General features: G+C 45.4%; 1 protein-coding gene across 2 annotated transcripts in view; it reads right to left on the reverse strand.

The window, feature by feature from the left end:
* Nucleotides 1-14,084, reverse strand: part of ZNF236 (zinc finger protein 236) — a 461,432-nt gene extending 447,348 nt beyond the window's left edge. For both annotated transcript variants that reach the window (XM_073631228.1, XM_073631227.1), the window contains exon 1: nucleotides 13,891-14,084. In XM_073631228.1, coding sequence (XP_073487329.1) covers nucleotides 13,891-13,942 — 52 coding nt within the window. In that variant the 5' untranslated portion in view covers nucleotides 13,943-14,084. The remainder of the gene's footprint in view (nucleotides 1-13,890) is intronic.
* Between the last annotated feature and the right edge of the window lie 7,452 nt (nucleotides 14,085-21,536).

A 21,536-nucleotide genomic window follows, 5' to 3' on the forward strand; every position in this document is an offset into this window, starting at 1 on the left:
TCTCAAAGTAGGGGTATTTCTCTAAATGGGAGCACTTCTGACTCTGCACTTCAGCAAATGCACAAAGCAAAGGAACACAAGAAAAGACCTTGAAACATACAATACAGGTGACCTTGTTTACACTTTAAACTCTTCCTCCCCCTTCTAAAATGCAATGTCTACCACTCCTTCTGACAGTGGTGTCTTCTATCCTTAACCATCTCAATACAGTGCACTTTCACCTACTTCCTGCCCAAAACATTTTTCAGCTTTCAGCGCTGTCACACTTTGAATGACAATTGCGCGGTCATGCAACACTGTACCCAGATGAAATTTATTTATTTATCATTTTTTTCCCCACAAATAGAGCTTTCTTTTAGTGGTATTTGATCACCTCTGCGGTTTTTATTTTTTGCGCTATAAACAAAAGAAGAATGACCAGTTTGAAAAAAAAGACACAATATTTTTTACTTTTTGCTATAATAAATATCCAATTTTTTTTTTTTTTTAAAGAAATTGTTTCCTCAGTTTAGGCCAATATGTATTCTTCTACATATTTTTGGTAAAAAAAAAAAAAAAAAAAATCGCAATAAGTATATATTGATTGGTTTGCACATAAGTTATAGCGTCTACAAAATAGGGGATAGATTTATAGCATGTTTATTCTATCTTTTTTATTTTTTTATTTTTTTTTTTTACTATAATGGCGGCGATCTGCGATTTTTATCGTGACTGCGATATTTTGGCGCACATATCGGACACTTTTGACACATTTTTGGGACCACTAACATTTATACAGCGATCCGTGCTATAAAAATGCACTGATTACTGTATAAATGTGACTGGCAGGGAAGGGGTTAACACTAGGGGGTGATCGAGGGGTTAACTGTGTTCTTAGGGAGGTGTTTCTAACTGAAGGGGGAGGGGACTCACAAGGGGAGGAGACTGATCGGTGTTGCTCTATACTGAGAACACACATCGGTCTCCTCTCCTCTCTGACAGCACGTGGATCTGTGTGTTTACATACACAGATCCACGGTCCGGCAGTGTTACCGGGCAATCGCGGTTGCCCGGCGGACGTCACGGCCGCCAGGCACGCGCATCGGGTGCCCAGTGACACGGCGCGCCCCCTTATGGGCAGGGAAGGCCAGGGCGTCATATGACACCCTCCCAGAATGAGAGACACGCCGCCTGGCCGTCATATGACAGCCGGCGGGCGGCAAGCGGTTAAACTATCTCTCCTGCACACCTCTTCTCCACCCCACACCTTATATATCTCACCCTCACTTCTGTCCTCTCCCCATTACTGCACTCACCAACTCTGGCTAATTCTAAATCCACACGCACAATACTCCAAACCACTGGGGCATGTCCCCTCATATAAATTACACTCCCACATTACCTCCCTCACCCTTCTGCGTCTCCTATCCCCTGGGCCATCTAACTGTACTCAACACACCCATTATCGTACACCCTCTGGCTGCAGCCGCAATGCACACAATCTAGTTCCCATTTCTCTTCTTCCCAAGACCAGACTCCCTTTCTCTTGCGCCCTTTGGAACGCTCGCTCTGTCTGCAACAAACTCACCTCCCTCCACGATCTCTTGATCGCTAACTCATTTAATCTACTCGCCATTACCGAAACCTGGCTTCACAAATCCAACACTGCGTCTTCTGCTGCTCTCTCACATGGTGGTCTTTGGACTCACTCCCCCAGACCCAACGGACGCAAAGGAGGGGGCGTTGGAATCCTTTTAAACCCACATAGCACCTTTCAAGTACTTCACCCACCTCACTATGTCACTCTCCTCATTTGAGGCACACTGCATTTGTCTATTCTCCCCAGTTTCTCTAAGGATCGCTGTGATCTACCGGCCCCCTGGTCCAGCATAATCCTATCTTGATGACTTCTATGCCTGGCTACCCTACTTTCTCTCTTCTGAAATCCCCACAATCATTCTTGGGGACTTCAACATCCCTACTAATACTAACATTCCTGCAACTTCAAACTTCTCAGTCTAACCTCCTCCTTTGACCTAAAGCAATGGATACATGCACCTACTCACTCTGAAGGCAATACCCTTGAACTCGTCTTTTCCCAACTATGCACTCCATGCAACCTCTCCATATATCCTTATCCTCTCTCTGATCACTACCTTATTAACTTCACTCTCTCCCTCACCTCCGCCTCCTCACCCTCCATACACCAAAAGGTTACCCGTAGAAACATTCGCCATCTCAACCCTTCTCTTCTCTGCGACTGACCACCTCTATGACAAAATCGCACCTCTGTCCTGCCCCAACCTAGCCACTTCTGTCTACAACACTTCACTCCTAGCCTCACTGGACACACTGGCCCTCCTCACTACAGACGGAATCAGGCCCCGTCCCCTTCAACCCTGGCAAACAGATGATACTAGAAGTCTGAAAAAACAGAGCCATGCTCTAGAGCGCCTGTGGCATAAGACAAAGTCCCAGAAAGACTACAGCCAGTATAAATCTGCCCTCCAAAAATACAATTCCAGCCTCCTCCCTGCCAAGCAGACCTATTTCATCACTCTCATTAAAAACTTATCATCCCGTCCCCGTCAACTCTTCTCTACCTTCAACTCTCTACTTCGCCCTCTCCACTGCCTCCACCCACTAACTCACTCACTGCCCAGGAGATTGCCAATCACTTCAAACAGAAGACTGATACAATTCGTGAGGAGATCTCTACTGTTCAGACACCCTCCATGCCTTACACCTCATGTCCACAGGTACAATTTTTTTTTTTTTTTTCAAAAGTTTTTATTGCGCACAAAGTCATTATTTATACAATACATCAGATAGAAAATTACATCCAAATCAAAGTAGAAGTTTACATCTGACATTTGACCCACAATAACAACGTAAATATTCAATGCACCCATATCTAGGCTAGTCAGATCTCCACCTTTCTCATCTATTTGGTATACGTGCTTTTTCTTTTTTTTTTTAAAACAGTAACCAAAAAAAACAAAGCTCTATATTCTAACCAGTAAACATCTCCCTTCCCGCCCTCCACCCCTGAAAGTCTGTCCTTGGTAGAGGATTCAGAAGGATAGAGACAAAAACCCGGTGGGCCCTTTCAATAGTAAACATTTTTGTAAAGGTATCAGGTGCCATATTAGCAAGCAGCCATTTCTCCAAATACTCCTCTGGGTGCTTTCCCTCCACTCCTTCCGGGAACCCCACCAGCCTTATATTGTTCCTCCGCATGCGGTCTTCCATGTCGGCCATCTTTAATGTGTGTTCAGATAAAGTCTTTCTGGTCACCTGTGCCGCAGTATCTAGGGGTCTCACAGTATCTTCCAGGGCAGAAATACGGCGGTCTGTAATCTGTGCCTTCTCCCTCAACTTTTGCATATCATGCTTCATGAATGAAAACTCCATTCTAAGCTCCTCAAAGTGGTCTAGTAACTTTGTTTGGCATCCCTGTATGGCCGCCATTATCTGAGACAGGGACGGTTCCTCTTTCTCCACCACCTCCCTGTCAGCTCTTGCCCAGCGATCTTTTAATCTGTCCAGCGATCTCCCCCTGTGGATCACTGCCTCTCTCTGGGGTTTAGGACTCACCCTGTCCACTGAGGGAGATGGAGATGCCTGGAGCGGTGCCTCTGTGGATCTCTGCAGAGGCGGCCATTCCTCCTCCTCCTGTGAACCGGCGCCATTTTGAGAGCCCCAGGCGAATTGCGCCAGCCGCTCTCCGGTGGATTTGGGGCAAGGAGGACCGTATTTCACCATCCCCGAAGGTGCCCGAGGGGTCCCAGCACACATCCCCAGCAGTTGGGCCAAAAATTCGAGTGCCGCTGTCCCAGGATTTAGGCAGGATGATCAGTCTGCAGACGGTGCTCCGGTCTCACACTCCTCACATGCTGCGCGCTAGTTTCTGCCCCCACAGGTACAATCATTACTTCCCTCTTTCAACCCCACCACTATAGATGAGGTTGCTAAATTACTTGCCAACGTCCATCTCACCACCTGCCCTCTGGATCCTGTTCCCTCGCAAATGCTACATTCACCCTCTAGCTCTATTATACACTCTCTAACCCACATCTTCAATCCCTCACTCTCTTCTGGCATCTTCCCCAACTCTTTAAAACATGCACTTGTCAGCCCCATACTTAAAAAGACCTCACTGGACCCATCCAATCTTAACAACCTACGCCCCATCTCCTTGCTCCCCCTTTTATCCAAACTCCTTGAACGTCTAGACTACAAGCGCCTGAGCGTTCACTTTTCTGTTAATAGCCTTCTTGATCCCCTTCAGTCTGGATTTCGACCTCAACATTCCACAGAAACTGCCCTCCTAAAACTAACAAATGATCTACAAACAGCCAAAACTAAGGGACACTATTCTGTACTCCTACTCCTGGACCTCTCTGCTGCCTTTGATACGGTTGACCACCCCCTCCTCCTCAAAAAACTCCATGCTTTTGGTCTCCGTGACTGTACTCTTCACTGGTTCTCTACCTACTTATCTAACCGCACCTTTAGCGTTTCTTACAACTCTACTTCCTCCTCTCCTCTTCCTTTCTCTGTTGGGGTCCCCCAAGGTTCTGTTCTTGGTCCTCTTTTCAATCTACATCTCCTTCCTGGGTCAGCTGATAGCTTCCCACGGCTTCCAATACCACCTCTACGCTGACGACACTCAAATCTATTTCTCTACCCCTCAACCCACTCCTTTAGTCTCCTCATGTATCACTATTTTACTATCAGATATATCAGTCTGGATGTCACACCACCTCCTCAAACTTAATCTATCCAAAACCGAACTTATTTTTCCACCCCCACGTGCCACTTCCCCTGATCTCTCTGTCAAAATTGATGGCACAACTATCAGCCCATCCCCACATGCCAAGGTTCTAGGAGTCGTCCTGGACTCTGAACTCTCCTTTAAGCCCCATGTCCAATCACTGTCCAAATCTTGCCGCCTCAACCTCTGGAACATCTTCAAAATACGCCCCTTTCTAACCAATGACACAACAAAGCTCTTAATTCACTCCCTGGTAATCTCTCGCCTTGACTACTGCAACTCCCTCCTGCATACTCTATCCCCCCTTCAGTCCATCATGAATGCTGCCGCCAGACTCATCCACCTTACCAACCGCTCTGTCTATCTCTCCACTGGCTTCCACTCACACAACAAATTAAATTCAAAATACTAACAACTACCTACAAAGCAATTCACAACTCTGCCCCCAGCTACATCACTGACCTAGTCTTAAAATACCAACCAAATCGTTCTCTTTGTTCTTCTCAAGACCTCCTGCTCACTAGCTCACTCATCACCTCCTCCCATGCTCGCATCCAAAACGTTTCCAAGCCTATGGAATGCCCTACCCCAATATGTCCGTCTATCTCCTACTTTGTTAGCTTTTAGTCGATCCCTGAAAACCCTCCTCTTCAGAGAAGCCTACCCTACCCACACCTAACTGTATTTTCACTTGGTCCATCTGATCATCCCCCACAGCTACTACCATTTTTTCCACTTGACCCTCCCTTCTAGATTGTAAGCTCTAATGAGCAGGGCCCTCTGATCCCTCCTGTATTGAATTGTATTGTAATTTTACTGTCTTCCCCATTGTTGTAAAGCAATGCGCAAACTGTTGGTGCTATATAAATCCTGTATAATAATAATAATAATTTCTTCCCTAAAGACCACAGTTGATAAGCTGGTTTTCTTGTGGAGGCTTCAAGTTTTATGTCCTAAATTTTGTTTTCTTGATAAAATTTACCTCCAAACTTTTAGTATAGCAATAGAGGCTAGTTTTGCCCCAGTACCTATTGATGAGGTATTGGGAGGACCTTTTTACTTGGCTAACAATGCCAGACACATTTTTTTATGGACGCTACATTGATTATGTGATTATTATCCTGACAAGGTAGTGAGAATGGAGAAAAACGTGATTTTTCGTAATAGTAATCTTTTTGGAATAAAATGCAACAATGTAATTGATACAAGTAGACTGGTTTCCTTGATCTACAATTAAAGCAGTAATAAACCCAAACCAAAATGTAATATATTGGAGTTTACCAATCATTGGATATGATGGCCGCATCAGTTTTCTTTTCTTAGGCTTTTTTCCTTCTGTTTTCACCCTCTGTATTAAAGTGTCCCCACTCTGGATGAAGGAGAACAGGGGGCACAGCAGACAGTAGCAAGTTTGGGGGGGAAGGGAGTATTAGATGCACTAGCAGATTTAAATACACTAACAAATTGAAGCCAAACTCCAGCTAATACTTTATAAGCAGTTACAGCAAACGTTTTATTTCCGTTTGAGATAACGGTATTACATAAAACATGATCATTGTAAGCATGCTTGCTAGAGTTAAATGGTTTGTTTCATTTCTGTAAGTGATACATTCAGCTGGAGAGCTTGTTCTTTAAGAATTGGTAAGCTGCAATATAGTAAATGTTTCCTTTGGTGTTTATTGCATGTTGCTAAGTGGCACATTTTCTCCAAAAATTATTTTAAAGTGTATTTCCACTTTTGCAGTCAAATAACAGTATATATTTGTTATGTGTTCCCACTCACCATTTTTTTTCCCTAATATTATTTAGCTTTTAGAGGTTTCTTCCTTTCTTCTATTATTATTATTATAATTATTCTTTTTTTTTTTCTACACACACTTTTTTTTTCTATCTCTGCAAGGGCAGAGAAAGATGCAATGGGGTCGATTTACTAAAACTGGAGTGCGCAAAATCTGGTGCAGCTCTGCATAGAAACCAATTGGCTTCCAGGTTTTATTGTCAAAGCTTAAATTGAACAAGTTGAAGTTAGATGCCGATTGGCTACCATGAACAGCTGCACCAGATTTTGCTCTCTCCAGTTTTAGCAAATCTCCCCCAATGTATCTTTCTCGTCCATTCACAGAGACAGAAAACACAGAGGCGGGCTTTACAGTGACTGATCGCTGTGATAGCCTCTGATTGGCTATCACATAGATCAGTGCCGCCTCTCCATGCTCATTAGTGCCCACTCATCAGTGCCACCTCATCAGTGCAGCCTCATCAGCGCACATTAGTGAAGAAGAAAAAATTACATATTTACAGAATTTACTGCCAAAAACTAAAAAAAAAAAAAAAAAAAAAAAAAAAAAAAAAAAAAATTAGATTTTCGGTCTTTTTGCTTTTCTTTAAAATAAAGAATAAACAAATAAATAATAAAAAATAAAAATCCCAGCAGTGATTAACCTCTTGACGTGCGGGCCCTAGCCGAATGAAGGCTACAGCACGGACCTCAATTTCCAGGAGGCTGTCATATGACAGCCTCCTATTTCCTCGCTCCCCGTGCGCACCCTTGGACACAGCCAAGATCACTGTAAATGGCCAATCACAATGTAAACATATGAGATCATCTATCATTGCCGGCTCTCTCTCCCCGCATAGAAACCGCGTGTGAGGAGAGAGAGGATCTGACAGCGATCTGTGAGTGTAATAACACAAATTACAATGTCAACAGTGCCCAAACAGTGCCCCATCAGTACAGTGCCCACCTGTGCCAATCAGCCATCGGTGATCAGTGTCCATCTGTGCACATCTTCACAATCAGTGCACATATGTGCCACCTCATCAGTGCCCACCTGTGCCACCTCATCAGTGCCCACCTGTGCCAATCAGTGCCGCCTCATCAGTGCAATCAATCAGTGCACATCTGTGCCGCCTCATCAGTGTCCATCTGTGCCGCCTCATCAGTGCACACCTGTGCCATCTCATCAGTGCACATCTGTTCCGCCTCATCAGTGCCCACCTGTGCCACCTAGTCAGTGCCCACCTGTGCCAATCATTACCGCCTCATCAGTGCCCATCTGTGCCGCCTCAGTGCCCATCTGTGCCGCCTCAGTGCCCATCTGTGCCGCCTCACTCACTCACTTGGTAGTACTCAAATAATCCACAAGATGGCATGGCCTTCGTGGAATTTTCTTGGAGTGTTACCATGACTGCCCTGTGGTGTCCATTTATAAATAATTCACAAGATGGCACAGTTTTTTTACATATAAATTTTTACATATTTTTTTTGGAGCAGCATTAGGACTGCCCTGTGGGTGTCAGTGATGAGTCACCTTTTCCACCAACTTGATTGGATAAAGTTCTTGCGGGAATAGCCCTTTTAGATTGTCCAATAAGCTCTAGGTATCATTTTTAGGGAACCAATGTCTGCGCTTCTCCGCTCTGCCGTGTGGATATTTAAAGCGCATGCACGTGCGTGTGTGCGTACCCCTGATGACGTCAGTTGTGACGAAACGGTCGTAGGGTTTGTTGCGTATACACGCACGGCGCATGCGTATTCTTGTTTTCAAGATACTAGCAGAGCTTTTTATCTGTATTCTTGCAAGGAACATTTTTATTGTTTTGGAACTTTGTTGTTTAAATAAACTATCAAAGGAATCTCTGTACTACTGGAGTTTTTTCTCCCCTTCCTTTTTTGGTTAACCCATTCATACGCTGTGGAAGTCATTATCCATTGGTTTGCAGTTCCCTAGCTCCAGAATTGTTTTTCAGGATGAGGAAAACTAATTTTTTTGTTTTCTTATTCCTAGATTAGGGTCTGGAGACTCGGAGGCTTCAGAGATTTGGGTGAGAGAAGCCTCTACCCCTGTCCCCATTCTGTCCTGAACAAGGCCCTACTTCTGTCTGCTGCCTGTAGGACTTATGCCATTATGTCTCTGCCTGTCGCACTGACCACACCACATGTTCCTGCCTACTACCAGGACCAATATTTTTGGCACTGCTGACAATATCTCTGCCTGCACCGACCCTGGACTTTATATGGACAGTATCCCTGCCTGCTGCCGGGACAATTGTGTTCGCCGTTGCTGACCAAGTCCATGCCTGCTGCCAGTGCTATCCTCCTGTGTACAACACCGCTACTACAACCACAAGTAATCTTTTGTTTACTCTTTGCTCAGCATAATGTATTTTGGGGTGTAATTCTTTGTATGTGCATGCTATGTGTCCCTGGAACACCTGACGGTGTTCCATGCATGTTGGATCTCTGTATGTGGCCAGGCTGTGTAGAACTCCCACACATATGGTATCGCCATACTCAGGAGAAGCAGAATGTATTTTGGGGTGTCATTTGTGGTATGCACGTGCCATGTGAGAGAAATAAGCTATTATAATGACAATTTTGTGAAAAAAAAAAATCTTAATATTGCAAAGAATTGTGGGAAAAAATTACAACTTCAAATAACTCACCATGCCTCTTACTAAATACCTTGAAAGGTCTACTTTCCAAAATGGGGTTATTTGGGGGGCATTTTGTACTTTCCTGGCTTGTTAGGGTCTCAAGAAATGAGATAGGCCGCCAGTACATCAGATGCGATAATTTTTTTGATTTGCACCACAGCTTGTAAAACTTTCACACAGACCAAATAATTTCCACTAATTTTTGGTTATTTTTACCAAAGATATGTAGCAGTATAAATTGTGGCCAAAATTTATGAAGAAAAATTACTAATTTGCAAAATTTTAATCACAGAAATTAAGAAACTTTTTTTTTTTTCAAAATTTTTGGTCTTTTTTCATTTATAGCACAAAAAAATAAAAAACCCAGAGGTGATCAAATACCACCAAAAGAAAGTTCTATTTGTATGAAAAAAAGGACAAAAAATCATTTGGGTACAGTGTTGCATGACTGAGTAATTGTCATTCAAAGTGTGAGAGCACTGAAAGCTGAAAATTGCTCTGGACAGGAGGGGGGTTTAAGTGCCCAGTAAGCAAGTGGATAAATACCACCAAAAGAAAGCTCTATTTGTGTGAAGAAAAAGATAAAAAATACTAATTTGGGTAGTGTCGCATGACCGCGCAATTGTCATTCAAAGTGCGACAGCGCTGAAAGCTGAAAAATGGCCTTGGCAGGAAGGGGGTGAAAGTGCCTAGTATTGAGGTGGTTAATGCTTACTGTCATTCAGTAGCTGCCTGTCCATATGAGGTATGAGCAGAGCGACACACTGACAGTCTGCAGGAGCATGAGATTGCACCAGTGATCTGCTGATCGCAGGTGCAATGCTTTACAGGCTTCTAAAAACAAAAAAAACAGGGGAAAAAAAAAAAAACAAAAAAAACTTTATAGTTTCTTTTTAAAAAGGCGAACTTATCCTTTAATCTTCTGACTAAAGTGCCACTGCCTTCTCTTCGTTCTCAGTCAGCTTCAAATGATCTTGTAAAGGGCCTACATGCTCAGACCTGACTTTTTTACTCAGTTGGAAAGATTTGAAACATGTTCTATTTCTAAATTTTTTGACAGCAAAGGTCCGAGCCCACACACGATCGAATTGTCTGGCGGATTTGTTCCGTCAGACCTTTGCTGTCGAAAAGTCCGCTCGTGTGTACACGGTATTAGAGTCTGCAAAAGACTTGAGACTGGGGCAGATGCTCACCTTCCAGCAGGACAACCACCCTAAACATACAGCCAGAGCTACAATGGAATGGTTTAGATCAAAGCATATACATGTGTTAGAATGGCCCATTCAAAGTCCAGACCTAAATCCAATTGAGAATCTGTGGCAAGACTTGAAAATTGCTGTTCACAGATGCTCTCCATCCAATCTGACAGAGCTTGAGCTATTTTGCAAAGAATGGGCAAAAATATCTCTCTCTAGATGTGCAAAGCTGGTAGAGACATCCCCAAATAGACTTGCAGCTGTTATTGCAGCGAAAGGTGGTTCTACAAAGTATTGACTCGGGGTGCTGAATACACTTTTTTTTTTTTTTTTTACAAATAAATATCTGAAAAGAAAATGCCAATCTTATCATTTAAGCCTCAGTTCACAATAATTGCGGTGCAAATTCAAAGCGAATTTGCTGCAGATTCCTCACCGCATCAAAATCGCAACCCATTCCTGCAAACCAATTGTGGAGAGTATGTTAAGTTAATGACACCCTGAAATCGGTTTTCAAAATGCAGTGTGATTTTCAGAATCGGATTGCATGGGTGTGAACACCCAATGTGATCAGATTCTGGTGTGGACAAAAAAAGGGTTCTGCACGAGTCTGGTGCGAATGCGGTGCGATTTAAGCCATACAAATCCATGGCTCAAATCGCACCCCAGAGACACTGCATGTCATTCCCAGAGGAATGTTCTGTAAATCCTGTGCGAATTACATGCGGTGTCTGGCACCACATCAGTCTGAACCAGAGCTTAAAGCGGAGTTCCAGGCTAAAATCAAAGTAGATGTAATCCAATCGAGCACCCCACCCCTCATATTTGGATATCCTTTTGGGGGGGGGCGTTTTCCAGCAGGGCTTCCGTCCTACACCGCCACGGCGAGCTACGTCATCTCTGGATTTGCATTAGCCCCCCCTCCTGCACCCGCTGCCTTCTGGGACCTGTGTGTCTCCAAGAAGATGATGGGGCCATTCAGAAAGTGCCGCGCGACTCGTGCATACACAGTAGGAAACCAGCTGTGAAGCCTGAAGGTTTCCCTTACGTTGCAATGCCGGCCCTGCACCCAAGCCGATGGACGTATCAGCTTCGGAGGGCCAATATCGCGGGATCCCTGGACAGGTATGTGCCCTTATATTAAAAGTCAGCAGCTACAATAATTGTAGCTGCTGACTTTTAAATTGCTTTTTTAGGCCTCATTCACACCATGGTGTCGTATTTTGCAGGGAGAATCGCCACGATTCTGAAATGCTGCAAATCGCAGGACGCCCTTGCGACCCCGTTACTTTGAATGGCACCAAGTTGCAGCGCGATTTTGCTGCGACGAATCGCAGTAAATTCACGCAAACAAAATTGCAGGACGTCCAAAAGAAGTTGTACTTCTTTTGGGCGTTCCGCGATTCTGTTTGCACAATTTTACTGCGATTCGTCAGGCAACAATCGCAGCAAAATAGCGCCTTTGATTTGGTGCCATTCAAAGTAACGGGGATCGCAAGGGCGTCCCGCGATTTGCAGCGTTTCCGAATCACGGGCAGGATCGCAAAACTAAACGCCATGGTGTGAATGGAGCCTAAAAGGCTGGAACTCCGCTTTAGGGCGTGCTTAAGAATCTATTCATGTTTGTGCAATTTGCCATGCAACTTTGGACTTCAGAGTCGCATGACAGATCGCACACCGTTCTTTTCAACGGCACCCATTCAAATCAGAGCGACTTTGAAAAGGTGTCTACACTACTTTGGTGCAACTCTTGATGCATAGAATGTAAAGTCTGATCCAAATCGCACCAAAGCTGCGCTGGAAATCGTGTGACTCTGGAGCTACTCTAATGTGAAGGGAGCCTAACAAGTGTATGTCTGCTGCTTTCCCTTACTGGTCATCTGGCTGGAGACTCTTTGCTTTCAGTTCTAAATGGTAACTAAAAGCAGGGAGAAATCCAGCCAGATCGGTGTGCTGCAATTGGCCACAGAGGATCAGTAGTAGGGGTGAGCTACGTCCTGTTCGCACAGCCCGCCAGGAAGTCGGCACTGCGCTGATCACAAGCAGTGAGACATTTCCCGCTCTCTGCAGCCGCGCATTGGGACAATGTCTCACTGTCTGCGATTAGTGCAGCGCCGACTTCCTGGCGGGTTCTGCACGTGGGCTGTGCGAACACACCGGAGCACATCCTTAAAGCGGGATTCCGGCCAGAGAAAAAAAAATTTTAAAGTCAGCAGCTACAAACACTGTAGCTGCTGACTTTAAATAAGTAAACTTACCTGTCCTGGGTGCCCGCGATGTCGGCCGCCGAGGCCGACCCGTCCCTCAGTTCACGGGACCGCCATCCTAAGTAAGGGAAACAGGCAGTGGAGCCTTGCGGCTTCCCTGCCAATTTCCTACTGCGCACGCGCGAGCGGCGCGGCACTCTCTGACTGGCCCTGTGGTTTTCTGGGAACACACACAGTTCCCAGAAGGCAACGGGGCCGCTCACCGAGGAGCATTACACACCACGGAATAGGAAGAGGCAGATTAGGAAGACTGCCTAGCAACAAGGGTTTCAGGCAAGTACATTTTTTTTTTTTTTTTTTTTTTTTAAGATTTTTGGTTCAATTTTTATTTTAGTGTGGCCCTCCACTTTAATCAGTAGGTATACAGCCAAAAGGGTTGCCTGTAACCTGCCGACATACTTGCGCTGCGACCAATCACAGCACGGGTCAGCAGGGGGGCGTGCCTCTAAACCAGGAAGTACACCGTGACGTACGGGCAGGTCTCTGTGACACCTGCTAGCATTAAATGTACTGTTAGTGGGCAGAAAGTGGTTATCCGTGGACATGAGCCACATCGACTCAATAGAATAAAATAATAAACATAGGAATATAGCTTGTGGTGTGTTTGTAGACTTTTACGGACCAACATGAAGAATGCAAAAAAATGGATAAAGTGGCAAGGTAAGAGTAAAAACCTAAAAAGCAAAAAAAAAGGAAGGAGAAAAAAAAATGATATTATATATATTGACTATTTTTTAGATTGTGGAGGAGAAAGTGGAATGTGGAGTTGTTTCTTCCAGTAATGAAGAGGTACTTGGTGTGTGCTCCATACTCTCCATGGGTACAGCACACTGTGATCCTGCAGACTTGTAGGAGAACACTGTCACCAGCAGCCATTGTAATAAGAGAGAACACAATAGAGCTCCAGGCAGGCACACAATATGGCAGACTCGCTCCTCACACACTATACAAATCTGACCAGCACACACAGCCAGCCGCTCGGTCTCCTCTTCCCTCACACTCTGCTCTCCGCTCTCCTTCTGCCGCAGCCTGTAGTCCGGGTGCTGCGTCCCCCTCCCGTATCATTCCGCCCAGTCTCCGGGAGAAGACTCCTCACACGTACAGTCCACGGCCTCAGCACAATATCCGGGGACTATATGAGCTCACATACACGCATCTAATATCGCCTACAGCCCACTGCTCCCGCCCACAGCAGGCCCCGTCCTCCCTCCACCCCTGCAAGCTTTTTTTATACCTGTCTGCGGTCCGTCCCCAGCCCGTGGTTTCGGGGGGCGACCCCGCGGCATTGGGCTCGGATTATTTTTTCTTTCAGGTTAATGTCGCCTCTTCCTCTATTTTTTTTTCACAGCGGCGGCGGAAGCAGCAGGAGAGGATTGGAGGGAGGAGAAGGAAGAAGACGCGTCCGCGGCGGAGGAAGCACGGTGGGGCGGGGTCTGTGTGGTGACGTCACCCTGCTGGATGTGGACCCGGTGAGGTCCGGATTGGAGGTTCGGTAGTGCTGTACACATCGCTCGCCCTGACTAATGAAGCTTTGTATTCTCACCCGAAATGACAAGCCTCCATGATGTACAAGCGGCCTTCATTGTGCTAATTCACCTCACACTCTTCCCTGCATAGCTGACAATGTCCCAGGGATAATTTTTTTTTTGGGGGGGGGGGGGCGAAACTGAAAAATACTGAAACCCCCCCCATCAATTGCACCCTCACTGTGCCCATCAAATGCAGCCATTGTGCCCAAATGCAGCCACTGTGCCTATCAAATGCAGCCACTTTTTTCCCATCATATGCAGCCATTGTGCCCATCATATGCAGCCATTGTGCCCATCAAACGCAGCCACTGTGCCCATAAAATGCAGCCACCATGCCCATCATATGCAGCCATTGTGCCCATCAAACGCAGCCACTTGTGCCCATCATATGCAGCCATTCTGCCCATCAAATGCAGCCACTGTGCCCATAAAATGCAGCCACCATGCCCATCATATGCAGCCATTGTGCCCATCATATGCAGCCATTGTGCCCATCAAACGCAGCCACCGTGCGCATAAAATGCAGCCATTGTGCCCATCAAACGCAGCCACCGTGCCCATAAAATGCAGCCATTGTGCCCATCATATGCAGCCACTGTGCCCACTGACCTTTCCCCCCCCCCCCACACTCGCGGCTCTGGGGCCATCATTCCCTCACTCGACACAGTGCCTCAGAGAGCAAAGGATCGGATCGTCTCCGCAGCTACCGACGGCGGAGACAACTTAAACACGGCGGGAGGGGGGTGTGCACCTCTCCTGCCGTGGATAAAAGTGATCTTGCAGCAAATCCACCGTGGGGACCACTTTTATCTTAAAGTGGACCGCCCGCCATTTCAGAAAATACTGGGGTTATGGCAGCTATCGGCTGCCATAACCCCGGTATTCTACGTCAAAGTACCGACTTTGGACATCAGATTTGCATGGCAAGTTGTACGCCATGATTTTTTCCCCACAAATAGAGCTTTCTTTTGGTGGTACTTGATCACCTCGGTTTTTATTTTTTGCATCATAAACAAAAAAAAAAGAGCAACAATTTTGAAAAAAATTGAATATTTTTTACTTTTTGCTATAATACATATCCAAAAAAAAATTTTAAAAAACGAATTTCTTCATAAATTTAGGCCATATATTTTATATCTACATATTTTTGGTAAAAAATTGCAATAAGCGTATATTGATTGGTTTGCGCAAAAATTATCACGTCTACAAACTACGGGATAGATTTATGTATTATTTATTTATTTTTTTTAATTTTACTGGTAATAGTGGCGATCTGCGATTTTTAGCGGGACTGCGACATTGCAGCGGACAAATCTGACCCCAAAAATAAAAATTTACAGATTACACTTTTTGGGGACCAGTGACATTACATTGATCAGTGCTATAAAAATGCACTGATCAATGTATAAATGACACTGGCAGGGAATGGGTTAACACTAGTGGGCAATCAAGGGGTTATCTGTGTTCCCTGGGTGTGTTCTAACTGTAGGGGGGGTGGGTTTACTGGGGCATGACAGAGATCGCTGTTCCCAATCACTGGGAACAGAAGATCTGACATGTCCCCTGAAAGAAAGGGGATCCGCCTTGTTTACAAAGGGAGATCCCCGTTTTGCCACTGTACACAAGGATCGCAGGCAGCCGGCGGACATCGAGTCCGCAGGCACGCTCCTGTGGTTCGCAGGGGGCGCGCGTGCCCGCAAACTCACATGCACGGACTGACGTACAGGTACGTCGGTTCACGCAGGAGAGCCGACCTGCCCCATTAAAAGTACGGCGGCTGGTCAGCAAGTGGTTAACAGGGTTCGCTGATCGGGTCAGCACTTTTTCTGTGTTCAGGAGTTCTAGTGCGATCCAAAACCCACAAGGGTTTTTTTTAAATATCACATGCAATAATAAAAGAGGAAATTCATCAAAGTCAAATATCGAATTTGAGGTAAATACCACAAAAAAATGAAATAAATAAAGTCAATTTCGCTAAATAACCATGCACATTTGTTATTTATTTCATGGTACAGTCAGTCATTATTATTATAGGAATTGTGCAAAATAACAATGAGTGGAACTCTGCACTGACCAGTTAGGTAAAAGTATACAATGTATCAGTGTAGAAATGACCTGCCCTAAGCTCAATAATGTAAATAAAGTGTAACATTTCACTAGAAGGAGATCCTTCTGAGAATCAAGGCACACCAATGGTCCCCATACACTAGATGAGAAATCGTTCAAAAACTGACATTTGGACCGATCGTTCTTAGTCCAGTTAATGGGCACAAATAGAAAATCAGTTTTGACATTTTAGAGCCAAACAATCAAAGGAAAAGGTTGGAAAACTCCTGCTGAACAAATGATAAATTGAAAGGTTAACCACTTGACCTTTGGGATATTTTACCCCCTTCATGACCAGGGCATTTTTTTGCAATTTGGCACTGCGCTACTTTAACTGGCAATTGTGCGGTCATGCAACGATGTACACAAATTAAAGTTATGCGACTTTCTTTTCGCATAAATAGAGCTTTCCTCTGGTGGTATATGATCACAACTGGGTTTTTTATTTTTTGCTAAATAAGTGGCAGTTTACACCACAAAAACATTCTCCAGATCTGTTCCGGATGTGTTTTTGCATGCTTTTTTCTTATTTTTTCAGCGTTTTTTCCCCCAGTACTGGGGTCCAGTGTATTTTTCATGCATTACGGTGCATTCTGGTGCTGTGCACAGTTCTGTGCAGGAAAAATGCAGCATGTTGTACTTTTTTTTTCTGGGTCCGGATCTCACTGGAACTGCAAGCACTAGTGTGAACTATGCCATTGAAAACTATGTAACCTATTTACTGTGCATTTTGGATGCAGAAAAAAAGCACTGGAACGCATGGGGTGTGAACTAGCGCTAAACGAAAAAAGACAAAAAAAAATATACCTATATATATTTTTTTCTGCTATAAAACATATCCAATAAAAAAAATTGAAAAATCTCTTTATGAATTTAGGCAAAAATGTATTCTGCTACATGTCTTTGGTAAAATAAAATCTCAAAAAGTGTATATTATTTGGTTTGGATAAAAGATATAGCATTCGGTATAGATACTGCAATTTTTATTTATCTTCTTTTTTATGCTAGTAATGGCAGTAATCAGCGACTTATAGTGGGACTGATACTAGCTGATGCTGGCTGAGGGGTACACTAGCTGACTAACTGACACTGACATCACCAGTGACACTTATACAGTGATCAGACAGTGATAATGCTACACACTCACTTTACTAATGGCACTGGCTGGGAAGGGGTTAACATCTAGGGGTTAAACGTATGTCTAACAATGTGTATTGTGTGTAATATGTGGCACTTGTATTATGTCTGCAGTCTCTGACCATCTCTTGTAACATGTCTGCAGTCTCTGACCATCTCCTGTACCATGTCTGCAGTCTCTGACCATCTCTTGTAACATGTCTGCAGTCTCTGACTGTCTCCTGTAGTATGTCTGCAGTCTCTGACCATCTCTTGTAACATGTCTGCAGTCTCTGACCATCTCCTGTAGTATGTCTTCAGTCTCTGACCATCTCCTGTAATATGTTCGTATTCTCTGACCATCTCCTGTACTATGTCTGCAGTCTGACCATCTCCTGTTGCATGTCTGCAGTCTCTGGCCAAATCTTGTATTATGTTTGCAGTCTCTGATCATCTCTTGTGTCATGTCTGCAGTCTCTGACCATCTCTTGGATAATGTCTGCAGTCTCTGACCATCTCCTGTAGTATGTCTTCAGTCTCTGACCATCTCCTGTAATATGTTCGTATTCTCTGACCATCTCCTGTACTATGTCTGCAGTCTGACCAGTCTCTGACCATCTCCTGTAGCATGTCTGCAGTCTCTGGCCAAATCTTGTATTATGTTTGCAGTCTCTGACCATCTCTTGTGTCATGTCTGCAGTCTCTGACCATCTCTTGGATAATGTCTGCAGTCTCTGACCAATTCCTGTATTATATCTCCAGTCTCTGACTGTCTCCTGTAGTATGTCTGCAGTCTCTGACCATCTCCTGTAATATGTCCGCATTCTCTGACCATCTCCTGTACTATGTCTGCAGTCTCTGACCATCTCTTGTAACATGTCTGCAGTCTCCGTTCATCTCTTGTAACATGTCTGCAGTTTCTGACCATCTCTTGTAACGTCTGCAGTCTCTGACCATCTCTTGGGTCATGTCTGCAGTCTCTGACCAATTCCTGTATTATATCTCCAGTCTCTGACCATCTCCTGTAATATGTCTGCATTCTCTGACCATCTCCTGTACTATGTCTGCAGTCTCTGACCATCTCCTGTAACATGCCTGCAGTCTCTGACCATCTCTTGCATCATGTCTGCAGTCTCTGACCATCTCTTGTATCATGTCTGCAGTCTCTGACCATCTCCTGTAATATGTCTGGGGGCTCTCTCTAACAGGCTCTTTAACAGAAGCCCTCTCTGTGTGCATCAGAGTGACTCCCCTCCAGGTCTCATTAGTGTACACTGTTCCTGTATTTGCTTTATTGTTAAGAGATCATGGGAGGATCCCAGGGTAACGAAGACTTTTTAGGGGAGCATCTCTGTGTTTGAGTCATTGCCATAGAAACATTTGTAAAGGGGAGGAGTTGGTAAGATGACCACGCCCATGTGGGGGTGCCAGAAATATTTCTGCACCCAGGCGTCTGTGACCCTAGGATCGGCCCTGATATGTGCTGCTTTTACTACTAGATACTGCTGTTTGTTCCTTGCTTTGCAGGAATAAAAAAACGGCAAGATCGCCTGTCACTATTTGGAGCTCTGTGTTGTTTAGATCACAGAGCTCCCTTCTCTGAATGTCAGAGCTGATCAGCGGCTGCCGGCGGTTAATCATAGGCTGGCGCCTGCTGATCAGTGTGTGCTGTGACTAATCACAGCACACCTGGAGTGGCAGGCGTGCGTCCCCTTACCTGGAAGTGCTTGATTGCGTATCAGATACGTGATCCGGCGCAGCAATGCCACTTTGTCGCTGTACTTCTAAGTGAAGAGGTCAGCAAGCAGTTAATTGTTTCCCGCCCATTAAAAATGTAACTGTTCGCAGTGTGCATATGTGGCAAAACCATTGAATAATTTATCGTTCGAAATTCATAATTATATGATGGCACTATCGTTTGCTCTCACAATCGAGTATTTGGTATTCAAAAAACGTTTGAACAATTTTTCTTATAGTGTATGGCTAGCATGAGCCTACAGTCACACTGGCAATTAAGGCCAGTGTGAATTGTAGTTGCAAGCATCAGAGATTACCTGCGGTTATCTGTGGTAATGGTCAGGCAGGCAGAGGTCATACACGAGCTGGCGGTGAATTACCAAATCAGCAGGCTGGAGAGTGGTCAAGAATTCAATCACAGTGCTATCAATACACCCAGGGAGCAAGTCCAAACAAATGGGCACTGACTAACAGAAAGCGCTGCTATTTATGGGCTGCTTAATTGTTCATTGCCTGCAGCTGGCAGCACGTTGGGCTAGTGAGTCCAACACAATGCATCAAGCTGGGAGAACATTGCAATAACTCCAGAGCTCCTCCGTGGCATAACAGGTAAGCCTGCAGCTGTGGGACCAGGAACATCCCGATTCGAAAGACACCCAGGTACATGACATGTTTTCTGAGACTTCTGGTGGTGTCTGTTTGCCAGGGTTGTAGCGGTCGAGCCTGATTCTGCGTGTAGTGATGGGGCCAGCATTTCTAGGGAGGATGACAGTGAGCTGTTATAGACGAAAGTGGCTAGGTTGGTGCAGGACAGAGGTGAGATTTTGTTATAGAGGTGGTCATTGGCAGAGTAGAGGAGAGAAGGGTTGGTGTGGTAAAGGTTTCTATAGGTAACTGTTAGTCGGTTGGAGGAAGAGGAGGTGGAAGACCGGGAAAGAGCGAAAATAATAAGGTGGAGATCAGAGAGTGGGAGAGGATTGATGGAGAGATTGCACAGAGTGCCCAGATAGGAGAAGACAAGGTCAAGGGTATTGCCATTGGAGTGAGTGTATCCATTGCTTCAGGTCAAGAGATGAGGTTAGACTGAGAAGTTTAGAAGTAGTAGTATTAGCTTTAACAGAGATGTTGAAGTCACCGAGAATGATTGTGGGGACTTCAGAAGAGAGAAAGTAGGGTAGCCTGGCAGAGAAGTCATCCAGGAAGGTTGATACCAGTCCAGGGGGCCAGTAGATGACAGCAATTTTTAGAGAAACAGGAGAATATAGACAAATACAGTGTGCCTCAAAAGAGGAGAGTGTCAAAGAGCGAGGTGGGTGAAGTACCTGATGCTGCACGGGGCTAGAAGGATTCCCACTCCTCCTCCCTTCTATACACTTGATCTGGGGAAGTGAGTCCAGAGAAGGCCACCATGGGAGAAGGAAGCAGGAGGAGTAGTGTTGGATTCATGAAGCCAGGTTTCGGTAATGGCCAGTAGGTTAAAGGAATTTGTGATAGAGGTCATAAGGGTGGTGAGTTTGTTACAGACAGAGTGGGCATTCCAGAAGGCACATAAGAAGGGGAGGCTGGTTTTGGGAAGAAGAGGAATAGAGACTAATGCAACGTACACACGGACTTTCCGACGGACTTTTGACAGACTTCCGCTGGACTTTTTTTACGAATGGACTTGCCTACACACGACCGGACTACGGACGGACTTGCCTACACACGACCGGACTTGACGTTATAAGGGGGTGGGGTCACCGCCCATATAAGTCATTGCGCACCACTCACACAGCATTACAGCGGGAGAGAGCGTCGTGTCAACATCGGAAGAAGAGAAGAGGGAAGAAGACGACACAGAAGTCCAGGCCACCACTAGCAAAAGAGCGGCAGAAGATAGCGGAGGAGCCGGCAGAAGAACTGAACACCTGGAGAAGAGGTTGAACACCGGGAGAAGAGGCCGGAGAGCGGGAAAAGAACTGGACACCGGGAGAAGAGGCCGGAGAGAGCGGCGAAGTCAGAAGAAGACCCCCGAAGTCGGAAGAAGACTCCCCGGAGCTGTCTAATAAATTACTTTAAAAACCTGTCTAGTGTGTTTTTTTTATTGACACTTTTTCCCTAGGTGCATGGGTAGGGGTACGATGTACCCCATACTCATTCACCTAGGATGGGGGGCCGGGATCTGGGGGCTCCCTTATTAAAGGGGGCTCCCGGATTCCTATAAGCCCCCCGCCCACAGACCCTGACAACCGACGGCCAGGGTTGTCGGGAAGAGGCCCTTGTCCTCATCAACATGGGGACAAGGTGCTTTGGGGTGGGCGGGGCCAGCAGGGCGCCCCCCTCCCCCAAAGCACCCACCCCCTCATGTTGAGGGCATGCAGCCTGGTACGGTTCAGGAGGGTTGGCCACTCGC

This window comes from Aquarana catesbeiana, linkage group LG05 (assembly GCF_042186555.1).
Source record: "Aquarana catesbeiana isolate 2022-GZ linkage group LG05, ASM4218655v1, whole genome shotgun sequence".
In the NCBI taxonomy this organism is placed as follows: Eukaryota; Metazoa; Chordata; class Amphibia; order Anura; family Ranidae; genus Aquarana; species Aquarana catesbeiana.